General features: G+C 46.2%; 1 protein-coding gene across 2 annotated transcripts in view; it reads left to right on the top strand.

Annotated features, from left to right (window-relative positions):
• The window catches only part of LOC146006934 (calcium-binding protein 2-like), a 43,461-nt gene that overhangs the window by 13,024 nt on the left and 14,165 nt on the right, over positions 1-16,272 (top strand). Inside the window, exons 1-2 of one of the 2 annotated variants that reach the window (XM_083145370.1) lie at positions 457-745; positions 7,595-7,759. The exons of the other annotated variant lie outside the window; for it this stretch is intronic. Of the exons in view, the coding sequence (XP_083001496.1) occupies positions 704-745; positions 7,595-7,759 (207 nt within the window). The 5' untranslated portion in view covers positions 457-703. Of the gene's footprint in view, positions 1-456; positions 746-7,594; positions 7,760-16,272 lie in introns of those variants that run through there. 2 annotated transcript variants of the gene reach the window in all.

Genomic DNA, 16,272 nt, shown 5'->3' with positions numbered 1-16,272 from the left:
CCCTGCTCCCCGGGTTTTTTACATGTGATAAATCGAGACGATTTATCACATGTAAAAAATGGCACATCAAGTGCCAATCTAATCAAGCTCCCCCGGGGAGCAGCCAGGGAAGCTCAGGGGGAAGTCGGGGGCGACTTGTCCTAAGGACAAGTCGCCCTAGTGTATGGGGGCCTTTACATTACTTTCTCCATGTTTTTTGTGTATTGTTATCATCTATCTCTTGATCTTTACTTCCCTGCATCTCTCTTTGACACCATCTTCTGAATAGAAATATTCTGTTTTTTTTTTTATTTATATTGTCTCTAAATGGCATAAATGATGCATCCGCTCTCTATAGTTTCTTTTGTGCCATTCCATCTCACTGTCTCTCTCTTCGTATCCTACTGTTCTCTCGCAGGGCAATCTCTCTCTCTCTCATTGAAATCTTTAATCCCTGGCAGCAGGGTTTATCCCCCTCATAACTGAACGGAGACAGAAATGCACAGCCTGATATATCCACACACATGTAACATCATACCCTGAGGCATTCCTATAACGGCACACATAGGTACAGGTAACAGACGCATCCAGAGATATCTGTAGACAACCTATATTTTACACAAAGGCACATAGATATCCATATTTCTAGATATATGCATCCATGGCGTGAACCGCAGTCACAAGTGACAAAAACTAGAGCAGAGAATGAAATCACAGATGAGAGATGGGAAACTGCACTAAAACTCAGCGGAAGAAGACCAGCCAGGTACGAGGGGGGGGGGTGCGAGGGGAAGAGTGAATGGGATCTGGGGCAGAGCATGTGAATGGGAGGAGGGTGTAGCGGTTGGAGGACAAGGTACCGGAACAGGACAGACATGTTTGCAATGCAAAGTGACAAAGGGCATGTAGAGCAAATAAATGTGACTTTGTCAAGTTTGTCCGAGAGGTCATGACACGAGCACAGGTGGCAGTAACAGCAGGGGACAGTATATTTACTAAAGTGCGGGTTTTTAGAAGTAGAGATGTTGTCCGCACAGCAACCAATCAGATTTTACTTAATATTTATGTATGTAGAATATAATATCTAGAATTTTAATGGTTGCTATGGGAAACATCTCCACGACTACACAAAAAACACATCTTAGTAAATAGTAGTTCAGAGATAAAGAAATATGTTAAAATCATGTGAACACTTGGGGTGATTCAGGAATATACGGAAAATTCATTTGCAAAATTGATTTCTCCAATTGCGCAAATATGCTAATGACTCATACACCGGCTTGTGCATAGAGACGCACTGCTGGCATCTCACACCCATCACTGGCATGCAGAAACCGAAACATCGTACAAACATTGGTCAGGCATTGAACTTCAGAGGGGCGATTTAGACCCCCCTCATAGCAGGCCGAGTTCAGCCCCTTCACATGCGCAAACCCCAGGAGCAAAACATCTTATATGTGGCGGGATGTGCCGCAAGTGGTTGGTACATGTGACCTGAGGGCGGGATAGATCACTCATCCGTGCTTACTTAAGGGGTGTACACACTGAGAGATTTTGGCTGGAGATTTTTACTAGATCAGGGTTGCCGACTTTTTAAATCTCCTCTCCGGGAGAAGCCCAGAGAGGAGACATTCAGCAGGAGATCAGGGCGGGGCTTGAACGTGATGTCATTAAGCCCCGCCCCCATGCTTAAAAATGACCCAATTTGCACATCTTCGGCTTTTACTATGCCAAAAATATGTGAATCCGTATTCGTATTCATGGCAAATTTGTATTCGTATTTACAAATACGAATGCATACGGCCAAAGCATTTACCCCCTGACCGGAAGTAGGGACTCCCCCAATGAAGGGGTCCCCCCCTCCAGAATTTACCTGATGTTTGTGTAAAAAAAACTAGGTACTTGTGTACAATCACGGCTCCCACGATGTCCATCGTATAGTAAAAAATCGCATTGCATGCGATCCGATCGCATGCGATTGCATGCGATTTTTAACATAAATGCATCCAAATGCTTTGAAATTAATATCAAACATGTTCAATGGCCCCCAAATGTCATTTTTTAGGCTGTACCACCCCCACTATCAACGCGAACCCGAAGCGTGGCGAGCGCAGCGAGCCCGCGAGGGGCGGCGGTATGCGTCCTACGACCTTTTCATACCCCCACTATCCACATCGGCGTGGAGTCGAGAATAGAAAGTGTGGCGAGCGCAGCGAGCCACCGAGCCCGAAGCGTGGCGAGCGGACACGGATACCTTCACAGGTATACGCGTCCCCTCGCGGGCTTCACAGGTGTCCGCATCCCGCTGCGCTCGCCACACTTTCTATTCTCAACTCCACGCCGGCGATTTTTCATAAAAATGCTTAAAAACTGCAAAAATCGTATCGCATCGCATGCCACTACATTTGGCATGCGATGGCATGCGATGGGAGCCGTGAAAGTACACAAGTACCAAAAACTATACAAGTCCCGTATGCAGGGACTTGGAGAAACACAAGTTTCAGCATGCAGGGCATTAAAAGGCCCATTGGAACTTGTAGTTCCACAACAGTACAAATAGATAAATAAGCACACACTGACACCATTAAAGTATAACTTTATTATGTACATAGCCCATACATACAGATACTTACCTACCTTGACACATAGGTAGGTATCTGTCCATCCGCTGGTCCTGTAGTTATCCATCTGGGGTCCCTGTGGAAGGAAACCATACTCACCAGGGTCCTTCGGCGTACATCACTTCCTCTTGGGTCCTTGTAGGCATGTACTGTATTTAGTAAGTTATACTTTAATGGAGTCAGTGTGTGTGTGTTTAATTATCTATTTGTACTGTTGTGGAACTACAAGTTCCAGCGGGCCCTTTAATGCTGGGACTCATAGTTCCACAACAATACACAATAGTTTTTTCTGTTTTTTACACAAACATCTGCCCGGTGCCCAAAGCCCAGGGGCATCGGCGACAGCTCCAGGCTTCAGCCTGGGCAGATAAATTCTGGAGGGGAAGACCCCTTCATTGGGCCTGCAGCCTGCACAGATCTGACTGATCTGTGCAGGCTGCCGACTCGTATTTGTATTTATATACGGCCGCTAAATATGAATACGGATCCGGCAGAATACGCTTGCCTACACCATCTGCATAATGGGAATCTGTAAATATCACAGATTAGTAAATCTGCCCTATTTACGAATCGACCATTGGCCGTCGTATTCGTAGTCTTAGTAAATTTCCCCAATATCTCACCATGTGTACGGAGCTTACTGAAGGCTGGAGGCGTGCGTTTGGTGGTGTTTACCTTGCAAACACGTCTGAATCAGGCCATAACTTAAATGTTGATACATAGAGCTACCTCACATACTGATATGCCCAAACTCCTGTTTAGATCAGTTGTCAGTGTAAGTTGAAGCACAAACCATGTGGGCCTAATTTAAAGTTAGATGCTAGTTCATTTGAATGCATAACAAAGGTAACTTGTAGCCATGTTGTGCAATGTGCATAAATAGCAGCACCTGTGTCCCAAGTTGGCCTGGCCATCCGCCCTTTGAGGGAAACCACAGCTCTGTGTTGAAGCAGCAGTTGCCAACTCTCTAAGCGCACTCTCCCAAACTCCAAAGAGTGGCCTACTCTCCATCATGCCCAGGGCTGATGCAAGGACAGCCACTGCTGTAAAATGCTAATTATACCCCTTTCAGACAGAAAAATCCCAAAAACCCAGGTATTTCCCGGATACAAAAACCCGGGTAGAACTAGGCAGCAAGGTGCTGACCCCCTTTCACACAGGAGCAAAAACCCGGGTATTTCCCGTGTCGACCCCTTTCACACAGAAGCCGGATTTTTCCTGCAAAACTCTGCGTGTCATAAGAAAAGGACAGTTTTAAAGGCACACAGAGATGAGGTCATCAAAAGTGGGTGGTGACTGCTCACTGCATTGCATTAACCATGGCATGACATAGTACATATTACCTCACATGGCTGTCAATAAATTTGCAATGTTTGAGTACACTGTGGCATCTTTGACTGTCCCAGTCATCTGTTTGCCGATATCCTCCTCCCCTCTCACTGCCAGCAGCTCTCAACTCTTGCTTCTTCCAGTGAGCCATGCTATCCTTTCTTCAGCTCCCTAATGACCTCAGAGCCCAGCCCCATTGCCATGCCCTCCCAGCCAATCAGAGAGACCCATCCTCACAACCAATCAGCCAGCACCCCACCAGGAGAGCCAATCCGTGCCTAACAATGTGTAATAATCCCAAAAACCCAGGTCGTTTCCTTTCAGACAGCCGGCGACCCGGGTTTTTGGAATACAGACCCGGGAAAAACCCAGGTAAATTCCTGGGTTGAAGCCCTGGCATTTTAGACGCGGGTTGACCCTTTCAGACAGAAAAAAAACCCGGGTCTACACTCCTTGACCAGGGAAATTCCCGGGTCTTTTTTTCTGTCTGAAAGGGGTATTAGAATGGCTTTGGACAGCATGGGCCATGCTGACAGACCACCGCCTGGGTCATGTTGTCTAAAAGTCAGTAAATATGTTGCACAGCATGTAAAGAGTTCCTAGAATTCATGGTAAGGATGGCCATTGTTGCCATTTCATTGATGGTTGCCATGGCAATAGGGCAACGTGCCATCGATAGTGGCATACTATGCAATGGATGACCATCAATGTTTTTAACTATTGATGGTCATCCATTGTCTTTGACAGAATAGCCTGTGGGACAACGAAAACATGGTGGGAGGGGGGGGGGGGGTTTCATGGGTGTTGGGGTGGAGCTATGCTCCATGTCATGGGATGACCATCGATGGTTTTAACTATTGATGGTCATCCATTTTCTTTGACAGAATAGCCTGTGGCCAACCAAAACTCAACACACATTACTGGAGACCTGGGTGTATCAATGGTGGTAAAATGTCAGTTCAGTAAAATACGGTCAAGGAAAAGCAAGTCAGCCACTCTCCTTTACAGATACATCTGATTTGTACTGCATTATGGGTACTAGCATTGGAATTGGGTGACACTGCTGCCAATTTATTTTCCTGCTCATCTGTGCTCACCATGGTAACCGGATGGTTGGTCAATAGTCAACACTGACAAAAGGTCGACATGCACTAGATAAATATTTACTAAAGGTCGACATCGCATCCATCGACACATGAAAGGGTCGACATGGATTTACCCCAAAAAAGTACAAACTTAATGTCAACATTTTCAAGTGTAGACCTTTTCCTTATGTCAACTTTTTTGTCAACGTCGATCGTGTGTATGTCGACTTTTTGTCAATGCCGACAAGTGGATGTCGAACTTTTGTCAATGTTGATGGTATCGACCTATTGGGTGTCAGCCTAGCTACTTTTATCCACGCCTGCTCACAACTGAACATACTGTATATAGGAGCCGTGTTCTTTGGGGGCAGTATGGATGGTTGGCATTGCTGCCTCACAGCACTGAGGTCACGGGTTCCATCCCCACCATGGCCCAGTCTGTGTGGGGTTTGTATATTCTCCCTGTGCTTACAATATAAATAGTTGGAAGGTTGACACAGGCATTAGGTCGGCAATGGGAAGGTTGACAGTCAAAAGGTCCCCGAATGTGAACGCTGTCAACATGGAGACTGTCTAAGTGTTCCTCGTCCCCTCACCATGCTGCGGGCGCGGTGCCTCACTGCACACGTCACACTGTTTTATTCTCCTACCATGCCCTAGTGCAGTGATGGCTAACCTTGTCACTCCAGCTGTTGTTGAACTACACATCCCAGCATGCCTTGCATCAGTTTTAGCATGGCCAAATAGTAAAACTGTAGCAGGGCATGCTGGGATGTGTAGTTCAACAACAGCTGGAGTGTCAAGGTTAGCCATCACTGAACAAGTGGGTGGTAGGGAATGAAATACCACCTATCAGACCTTTTGACTGTCAACCCTCCCATGTTGACTTAATGCTTGTGTCGATCTTACCAATGTCAACCTATTTCAGGTGTTTACCCAATGCATGTTGACCTCAATAGGGTCAACCTAATGAGCGTACCCCATAAATCAGGCCTGGATTTAAAATATATATCCGATTGCAGGAAAAGTAAAACAAAATGTCAAAATCCTGAACCCAATGACATGAGAACAGGTTATGGTCACAGCAGTGAGAAATGATTTGCAATCCCTGATAATAGAAAACTGTAGTTCATGTCTATGAGCAGGGGTGGGCATTATGAGCAGGGGTGGGCATTGTGCGGCACTCCGGCTGCTGTAGACTAAAGGTGCCCATACACTAGTAAGATTTATCTGCAGATCTGGCTGGTTGGAACAAAAACATGGAGTGACAGTTTGTCAGTTTTCCAGCATTACCAAGCAAATGGTCAACTGTCATTTGGTCTCATCCATAACCAGGTTTTTGTTCCAACCAGACAGATCTGCAGATAAATCTGCGTGTGTATGGCCACCTTAAACTTCCCAGCATGCCCTTGCACAGTTTTGCTATTAGGACATGTTAAAAAAAACAGTGGGAGGTCATACTGGCATGTGTAGTTCCACAGCATGTACAGTGCTACCGTTCAAATACCACTGCATTACAGTACCGTACAATACAGTACTGTACATGTAGATGGGGTTTTTCTCATTTTAAAACGCACAGGCTTATTTACTTTTCTGTTATGCTGGTCATTAACCCTTTGAGCGCCAAGATGAGAAATCCTCAAAATATTCCAGGGTTGCCAACTTTAAGATTCTCCTCTCCGGGAGAAGCCCGGAGAGTTTCAGCAGCCGCTCAGGGGGCGGGGCTTACGAGTGACATCACTAAGCCCCGCCCCCATGCTGGTAAAGCATGGAATTCACGGATCTCCGTGGAGGGGGTGGGGCTAAAATGACGCGATTGTGCCGTTTTAGTTCCGCCCCCTCCTCTGAGACCCGAGGATTGCGGCATTTTAATGCCGCGATCCGGGGGACAGCGGGGGTCCCCCCTGAATCCGGGAGGGTTGCCCACCCTTCCGGGGGGCCGGGAGGGGGTCCCGATTTTCGGGAGACTCCCGGAAATTCCGGGAGGGTCGGCAACCCTGAAATATTCGCAAAAAAAAAAAAAGCCAGCGCCGCTCACAGAGACTGTTCTTTTTTGGGGTGCAATATTTTACTAAACATCAATTAATTGACTTGGCTGTATTTGTATTTATTTACACTAACAGCCGCTGTGAGCAACGCTGGGTTTCTAGCGGATATTTTTGGGGAACTCTCACAGGGCACTCAAAGGGTTAAAAAAAAATGAGACAACTTTCCACCTCTTTCATTTTCGTGTTTTCTCAGAAACAATAAAAAAAAAGGGCTCATTACAGATTTAAGTGACTAGAGCAGGGGTGGCCAAACCTGTCCTCAAGATCTACCAACGGTGCATGTTTTCCAGGCAACCTGTGGATCTATAGTAGGAATGAATGCAGCAAGTTTGAAATGTGACAGTTACTAATGACTACAGCTGTGTACCAGCTAGGTGATTTGGAAAACGTGGACCGTTTGGTAGATCTCGAGGACCGGTTTGGCCAGCCCTGGACTACAGCGTTTTGTCTGGATCACAGCTTTATTGATCAGGATTGTCATACACAGTGACAAAGTCATTTAGTGAGTGTCCTCTGTTTTCTCTCCCGTCAGGATGGGAAACACTCCCACTTGCAGCTCGTACCTCTTTCACCCTCTGACCTGGGTGCAGAGATTGTGGACAGCTGGCCACGTCCACTGCAGAGCTTTGCGGCACTGCAGAGTCTCGCTGGAACAGCCTGCATCTTCCTGCGACACAGCATCGCTATCACTCAGATCGTATGTATGAGTAATATATGTCATGGGACACGTATAATGTACACACAATGTCAATGAGACAGATACCTGTAGCTTAAGTGAAGCTTAAGAAAGAGTGGTAAAAAAGAATATAAATCAAGAGATCCACAGAAATAAATGTAATAAGTAAGTTGCTGTTTTTGTTGTTACTAATCAATTAAACAAAGAAAATAAGAATGAGTACTTGCTGAGTCTCTCTGAATGTCAGTGAGACCCCCTGAAATATTGGTGACTTCCTCAAGCCTGTGAAGATTCCAGTAATCTTCCATAGGCCATACTTGGTGTACTCAACACAGTGATGACATATCGCTCCAAGCATGCTGACTTTTTTGCCTGATTGGCATTCAAGGGGCGTGGCTGATGTGGAAATAGGTCTATCATGGCGGTGGTTGGAAGGTCGCATCATTGTGGCTCCTCCCCTTGCTAATCGGCACAGTAAAAACAGGCACTTTATATGAGGGGGGGGGGGGCACGACAATGATGCGATTCAGCATGACTCATGTACTTTGTGGGGGGGGGGGGCTGCCAGGGACCTGCCTACCTTTCCAATTTCTTGAGCATACCATCCATTCCGGGAGGGTAGGCAAGTATGACTCACTCTCTATTTACTATGAAGGAAACACTGAGGAGAGGGGGGACATATTATATTTGAGTTCTTTTTTTTTTTTTTTTTAATGCATGTAGCCATAGGGATTAATGTGCTTTATAACCAATGAAGGAAAATGGCACTTTAGTTCCATTTGAATGTATATATCTCCGATTTCTTGGGCAGCACAGACAGTGTAATGGTTAGCATTGGTCATGGGTTAGATTCCCACCATGGCTCTAACTGTTGAGTTTGTATATTCTCCCTGTACTCTCATGGATTTCCTCCAGGTACTCCGGTTTCCTCTCACAATCCCAAAAAAGGCATTCTCACGTGGGCGAGCATGTGCCAGTGTCACATTTGAAATTATTTTGATCTGTATAGCTTAACATTTGTTGTGCCTCATTAAATCTACTGTCTGCGTAACCTGGAGAGTGGGGACATATCCACCCCGGTCCACAGACTGTCAGGGAACCAGGTCACCCAGTCTACTTAGCGGTACACCAGCCAGAGGCAGACGGGAGATCGCAGCCACTGTACTGCTGCTGCGGTGATCAGCATACCTCCCAACAGTCACGATTTCAGCGGGACAGTCCCGATTATCAGGGCCTGTCCCGCTGTCCCTCCCGCGGTCGGCAGTGTCCCGCGGTGATGGGGGGCTGTTGGGAGTCCCCCCTGTTGGCTGCTAAGCAGCGGGGAATAAATGCTGTGCACATGCGCACAGCGTCTATTCCCGCAGACAGGGGGCTGGGGGCATGGCTAGAGGCTCACAGAGCCTCTGGGTCATGCCCCCATAGCGGCATGCCCCCAAATTAGTTTACGCGCCCCCCCCCAAATTAGGCCACGTCCCGCATCCGACTCCTCCAAAGTTGGGAGGTATGGATCAGTGCTGTGGAGGGGAGAGATGTCTGTCTGATCCCGGCACTTGTCATCTGCCTGGAGTCACAGCGGTGGTACCAGTACCCACCCATTGCAGCAATCATTATTGTGGAGGGGAGAGATACCCACTCCACCCCGGTGTCTGTCACCAGCCCAGAGTCACAGCGGCATTACCTCACTGCCAGCTGAGAAGCACTTGCTTATTCAAGCATAAATATAAGTGGGTGTGGTATAAATGACCGACAGTCGGGATTTCGACAGTCATTTCTCCGACGTCGGAATCCCGACTGCACAGTGGGGGGGGGGAGCGCAATGAAGCCCCTTGCGGGCTTGGTGGCGAGCTGCGCTCGCCACCTATTTTATTCTCCATCTATGGGGGTCATGGACCCCCACGAGGGAGCAGTCGGGATTCCGACATCGGAGGAATGACTGTCGGAATGCCGACTGTCGGGAAGCCGTCCGGCACCCATATAAGCAACTTTGAGTGACAGCACGCTGCTATTCGTATGTGTGTATTTGCAAGTGTCATTTCAACACTGCGATTGTGAGTCTAATACATGAATCACCCCAGTCCCATTGTGGTTTCATTTATAATAAAGGAAAGTGAAATTCTATCAAGACAGTTAAGCTGTGTACACACGGAGCAATATGATTGCTGTCAATATATTGCTCAGCAATCATATTTCTCAGTGTCCCGTTTTCATGGTCGCTGATGAAAATGACACATTGCCAGGCGAAGAGGCAGGAGAAGTCGCTGGTCGGAGGAGCATGCTCCTCCGACCAGTGACCATTAGGGGGCTGAAAACGGGAGCGCACACCTGGTGACTTAACTCCGCTGCACACCAATCGCTGGCAATATGGTCACTCAGCGACCATATTGCCAGCGATGTTTGCCTGTGTGTTCACAGCTTTACCATCACTACGAATTATATCCACATGTGCATATGTTGTTACTTTCTAACCTGTGAGCCCCCTTTGAGTAAGCCGCCCCAATTCATACATAAAATCAGTGATATATAATAAAGTGAAGTGACACTGGACTCTCGCCACCAAGGATTTCTTATACTTTTTAAGACACTCGTGGCATCGTGGCGTGGTGGCCGCGAAGGGCGGCGATGTATTTTAATACATCCCGCCCTATTTACTATAAAGGAAACACTGGGGAGAAGTATTGGTAGATGTGTGCTGATGTGATGTCATACCTGTAATCTCTGGGGAAATGGCCAGATCAGGACCTCTTACAATTTCTTCATGTAGGAGTATGTGGCAGAATGGCCAACAATAGAATGCTACACAAATTAATTGTGACAAATAATTTATTATGCAGGAATCAGTTGGTCACCGCTGCAAAATCAAACGTGGTCAATGTCACAACACATGCAATAATTATCAGCACAACAGACCTGCGGTGATGCATTCGGTAATAATAAGCACCAGTTACGTATTCAAAAAGACACAGAAAAAATATTATCATCTATTCACCTAGATCACAATTGAGAGCAAAACATACACATAAAAGCATTACAGTCAGACACAGCATAAAGGATCCTATTCTGATCTGTGCGGAAATTCCCGCATTCTTACGGAGCGGTCCGCACGCCACGGCGTTTTGCCGCATGCGGCCATCGTCCGTCGAAACGCCCACGTGTCCTCCGCATTCGGACGGACTCACTCTTTAAGAACAGGGCGTGTTTACGGACGACATACAAAGCATGCGTGTGCGGGAGAAACACTCCGATTCGGCACGGTATTACAGAGTATTACAGAGTATGCTCGGAAATACCGCATCCGAACGGGAGCCAAGCGGTGCTACCGCACGTAAGCGGAGTATTTACGCCAAACAACCCACTATGAAGTATCTTCTGCAATACATCACATGACCCACTTATTCAATTACCTATCCTCATAAAAAACTGCTTATTTGGAATTGGAATCAATTAGATGCCAATATATCCTTACAAGCATGCCTAACACATGCATTGCACACATTAACCCTTACAGCAATGTAAGTGCATGAATATAAATAAATGTGTTTACTTTTCCCAAAATGTGTGGTTTCATGAGTACATGTCAAATACACATGTGTATTGCTAGTATTAATATTCTGTCATGTCCATTGTTAGCAGTTTGAAAGTGTCTGACAAGTACAGCATATGTGGGTGTTTAGTACGGGTTCCTTGAAGCAGCAATGGTTTCAATTAAAGCACTGACAAGCGTCCTATTAGTGAGTAATGAGTAAAGGAGTAGATTCTATTGGGTTCAGGTGTTAATGGTTGTAGTCATTAGGCGTACGTTCGCCTACCGCATGAACGAGTGGTGTCCGCAAAGCAATAGTACACTTGTGGACACCGCACATTTCTGCCCTTTTTGATCGCGTGCATTCGGAGTGGTTTCCGAATGTACGCCCCCCAACATAAGTGTACTCCCCCGTGTCCGCCCATGTTTCCGCCCCGTTTTGCCCACTTTGAAACTACGCCCATGTGTCATTCCGCATGACGCCCATAATACGCCCCTATTTCCCGACTGATAGCGGTGAACAGTTTTGGACGGGATTTGGCCGAACTGGTACCGAGTCAAGGCGTGGCACATGCGCGTAGCGTTCTCCACGCATGCGCAGACGCCATAAAGACGCGATCCGTAAGTACGCGGTAAAGTCCGCGTCAATCAGAATAAGGGCCAAAGTTATCACTAAACTAGCGTGATTTATAAACTGTCCACATGGTGGCGTTGTGCAACAAGTAATAATGTTCAGTATCTGGCTTAGGTTTCCGTACTAGTATCAGTGTCTCTTATGGTGTGTACACACGGGGCAATTTACCCTTCGATGGTGCAGATTGTACGTAAATAGTGCAGATTGTATGTAAATAGCACATGGGTTAGCAAAAGTTGCATAGCAATCAAATCTGAGACGAATATATATTTATTTATTTTTTATTTATTTTTTTATTATGTTTTCAATTTAGTATTGATCATATTGCTGCTTAAAATATTGCATTTATTTGTTTGCAACTATTTGTTGTGACATTTATTTTCTTCTAACTCAGCATTATATAGATGATAATAAAGGTGATGTCTATGCAATAAATTCCAAATGAAATGTAACTATACTTGCCTATTTTGCCCCAAAAAAAGCATTTCACGGAGATTGTGAAGGTGGCACCTAGAACTGCGGATGTCAGGGGCAGAACTACCATAGGTGCAGCAAGTGCATTCCAGCGGGGCCCCTGAGGACTATGGGACCCACTGCTATTTGTCATATTGTGAACTTGGGTTGGAGTGGAGGGGGGGGGAGCAAATTATATAGATGCACCTGTAAGCACTGCGGTAAATTAAGAGCTTTACAAAAAAAGAGCACCATTAGTATGGTCACCAAGCCTCTGATGAAGAACATCCGTCCGAAATGCATTAGGCCAGCGGCGTAGTTACGTTTTGGGTGACGCCCCCCCCCCCCGCCGTTAGGGGGGGCGCCCCCCGCCGCCCATTCAAACCCCCCCAATCCCCCGCAGCCTTACCTTTCGCGCTGGTCCCGGCGGCTCCGTTCTTCTGCTGAGGACCACCACAAGATGGCCGCCCCCATACAGCAGACAGTTTCAGAGAACTGGGAGTGTTTTGTGGGCATCACTATGGAAACACTAGATGTTCCCTTGGGAACGCACGCGGGCCGATGCCTGTTCAGTGCAAGCGGCTGACGTCACATCACATCACTGCCTGCCCCCTTTACGGCCATCCCTATGTGAAATAAAACTTGTTTCCAAAGGGGAGAGAAATCTTTTGATGGTCGTGACCATAAAAATGATTCCTATCTCCTTCAGCCGCATGCGAGGAGATGTGTGCTCATACCCATTCCCTCCCCATGCTAGCTGGGGCAAATATACACTGCATAGCGAGCAAGCCTGCAACAGGCCCAGTATGTGAATGAAGTGTACGATCTGCCCTGTTTACACAGTAACACTTAATACTATTTGAAAGCAAATGGACAGTGTTGTTTAACAAGTATAATAGGAACATATACCGAAAATGATTTACAGCTTGGTGCTGTCATGTGAAAATATTTGCTATGTTTGGGGTTCGGACCAAGTGATACTTTTACCTAATTAGCTGCCATACTGTAATTCTAATAACAAATCAAGCAGTCCCGGCTCAAGGCTATATTATATAATGAATACAGATACAGAACCCAACCAACGGCTGTAACCAAATGACTTTAAGGGAGTAGTGGAACAGTTGAAGGAATATCATGTGGAGAGAACATACAAACTCCCCATAGATAAGGCCGTGAAGGCTTAAAAAAAGTGGAGATTGATAAACAGCCAGCCAATCAACTACTACCTCTCATTTTTTAAACCCAGCCTGTAACATGGTAGTTAGGAGCTGATTGGCTAGCTGTTTATCACTCTCCATTGTATCACTTTTTGAAAATTGATACATCTGACCCTGATTAACATGATACTTTTATCCCATGTATCGTGAGGAATCAATACAAACCACATTGCTGTTCATAATCTAGTCACACACACACACACCTCATGCTTTGAGGACATCTACCTATCCAGTGGCATAACAATGCTACCTACCCTAGTCCAAAGTTGGCTTGGGGGGAGTCGTCATCAAAAGGCCAAAGGATCGCTCCCGACTCGATGCGGTCCATCTGTCTTCATGGAATCTGATGATAATGCCCTGCAAAAAAATGGCCACTGCTGTGGAGGAGACAGATGCTAGAGGTCCTCTAAAAATATATATATAATGTATGGGGCAGGGGACACCAGACACTTTTTGTCAGGGGGCGCTAAATTTCTAGTTATGCCATTGTCAGTACAGGTAGGATAACTACTAACTGGGCATGAGAAACAATGGCCTAGAGTACATTCTCATGTCCCAAATCCAGACAGAACACAATATAAGGACAGTTTTCTAAAAAAAATACTTTACTCCTGCTAATCAGCTGGTCAGACCAGAACATCACAAAATCACACAGCGTGTTTGTGATGTTGATAAAATATGCAGAACTGTCTGAATAATGTGCTGGCAAAATATTCAGCGTCCAATTGTAAAAAAAAAATTCAACCCAGCTTGTAAATTGACAGTTAGGAGCTGATTGGCTGGTGTGTTATCACTTTCCACTTTATCATTTCACAAGGCTTATTACATCTGATTGATACAATAATGTTTTTAAATATTTTAGTGAGGTGAAGTACCGCCAGTGACCACTAGAAGCCACTTCGATGGACCAAATTACTTAAGGTGCCCATACAAGTGCAATTATTGTATACAATATTGCATCTCAACAAATCTCGGTTTTGCGATGAGATGAGATCTAGTACAAAAAGTATGTGCTGCACTTTTTGTACTAGATCTGAGATGCGATGAGATGCGATATTGTATACAATAATTGTACCGTGTATGGGCACCTTTAGAAAATGAAACCAAAATTATCTGTTTCAATCTAGCTCGATAATGGAGAGAGGGAGCTGTGAAGACAGAGAGTGGAGGCAAGAGCAGATAGGGACCAAGCCATCAATTTGACAGACTTTTAATTAGTATATAATATGGTACTTGTTTCCTAGCACGGCCACAACGATCATAATCGCGGTCATCGGGGGTAAAATCGGGGCCATCGCGGGCATCGCATGCGCAAAAAAATCGGGTGCGATGGGCTAGACGCGATGCCCGCGATTTCCCCATAGAGAACAATGTTAAATGCCTCAATTTACCCGCGATGACCACGATTTCCCATAGGAAACAATGTGAAATGGCTCAATTTACCCAAATTATCATAGGAACAATGGTAAATGGGCCAAAAACACCCCTGAACATTGAAATGTCCCCCCAAAAGTAGTTTACGCCACCACGTGATCAACGTGAACCCGAAGCGTGGCGAGCGCAGCGAGCCCGCGAGGGGCGGCGGTACGCATCCTCCGACCTTTTCATACCCCTTCTATCCACTAGGGCGTGGAGTGAGAATAGAATAGTGTGGCGAGCGCAGCGAGCCACCGAGCCCGAAGCGTGGCGAGCGGACGCGGATACCTGTGAAGCCCGCAAAGGGACGCGTTTACCTGTGAAGGTATCCGCGTCCCCTCGAGGGGCTCGCTGCGCTCGCCACGCTTCGGGCTCGGTGGCTCGCTGCGCTCGCCACACTATTCTATTCTCACTCCACGCCCTAGTGGATAGTAGGGGTATGAAAAGGTCGGAGGACGCGTACCGCCGCCCCTCGCAGACTCGCTTCGGGTTCACGTTCATCGCAGGGTGGCGTGAACTACTTTTGGGGGGACATTTCACTGGTCAGGGGTTTTTTTTGGGCTTTCTGGCCCATTTACCATTCTTCCCTATGATGATTTGGGTAAATTGACCCATTTAACATTGTTTCCTATGGAAAATCGGGGTCATCGCGGGTAAATTGAGGCATTTAACATTGTTCCCTATGGGGAAATCGCGGGTGGACCATTTAAGCATTTTTAGGCGCACACGATGCGACCGACCCGATTTTTCACTGTTTTCAATGCATTTCAATGGAAACATCGGGGGCATCGCGTCGGTCGCGTCGCAAGCCACTATAATTACCCCCGATGGCCAAGATTTGTGGCCGTGCTAGGAAACAAGTACCTATTATATTTTTAAAACCAATAAAAACGCTACAAAAGTGACTATCCCACTAGTAACTACAGAACACTGGGACAGTTCCTATATGGGATGCAGTTGATTCCTGGCTGTTGAAATTCGGGCACTATAAGGCACAACAGATCCCAATGTTAAATACTGGGATTAGAGTTAGGCTTAGTTAGGCACTATGGGGACTGTTGGGGTTAGGCTACGGGAGGGGTGGGTTTGAAGTGAGATGTGGGAGGGGTGGGTTAGAGTGAAAAATAATCACAAAGAGATGTCGGCATTCTGACAGTTTGGATTTCAAAGACTGGGATAATGATACCATCCCCTTATATGATAACATGGCATGAAAGTCAACAATGTTATGAAACTTATATATGGTTACTCTCATTTATGAGTATATTTTATAGTAATAATAGATCTGCAGATC

The sequence above is a fragment of the Crinia signifera genome, chromosome 6 (genome assembly GCF_055691185.1).
Source record: "Crinia signifera chromosome 6, ASM5569118v1, whole genome shotgun sequence".
Classification (NCBI taxonomy): domain Eukaryota; kingdom Metazoa; phylum Chordata; class Amphibia; order Anura; family Myobatrachidae; genus Crinia; species Crinia signifera.
Note: the sequence above shows the minus strand (reverse complement) of the source record. Positions and strands in the feature narration are given on the sequence as shown.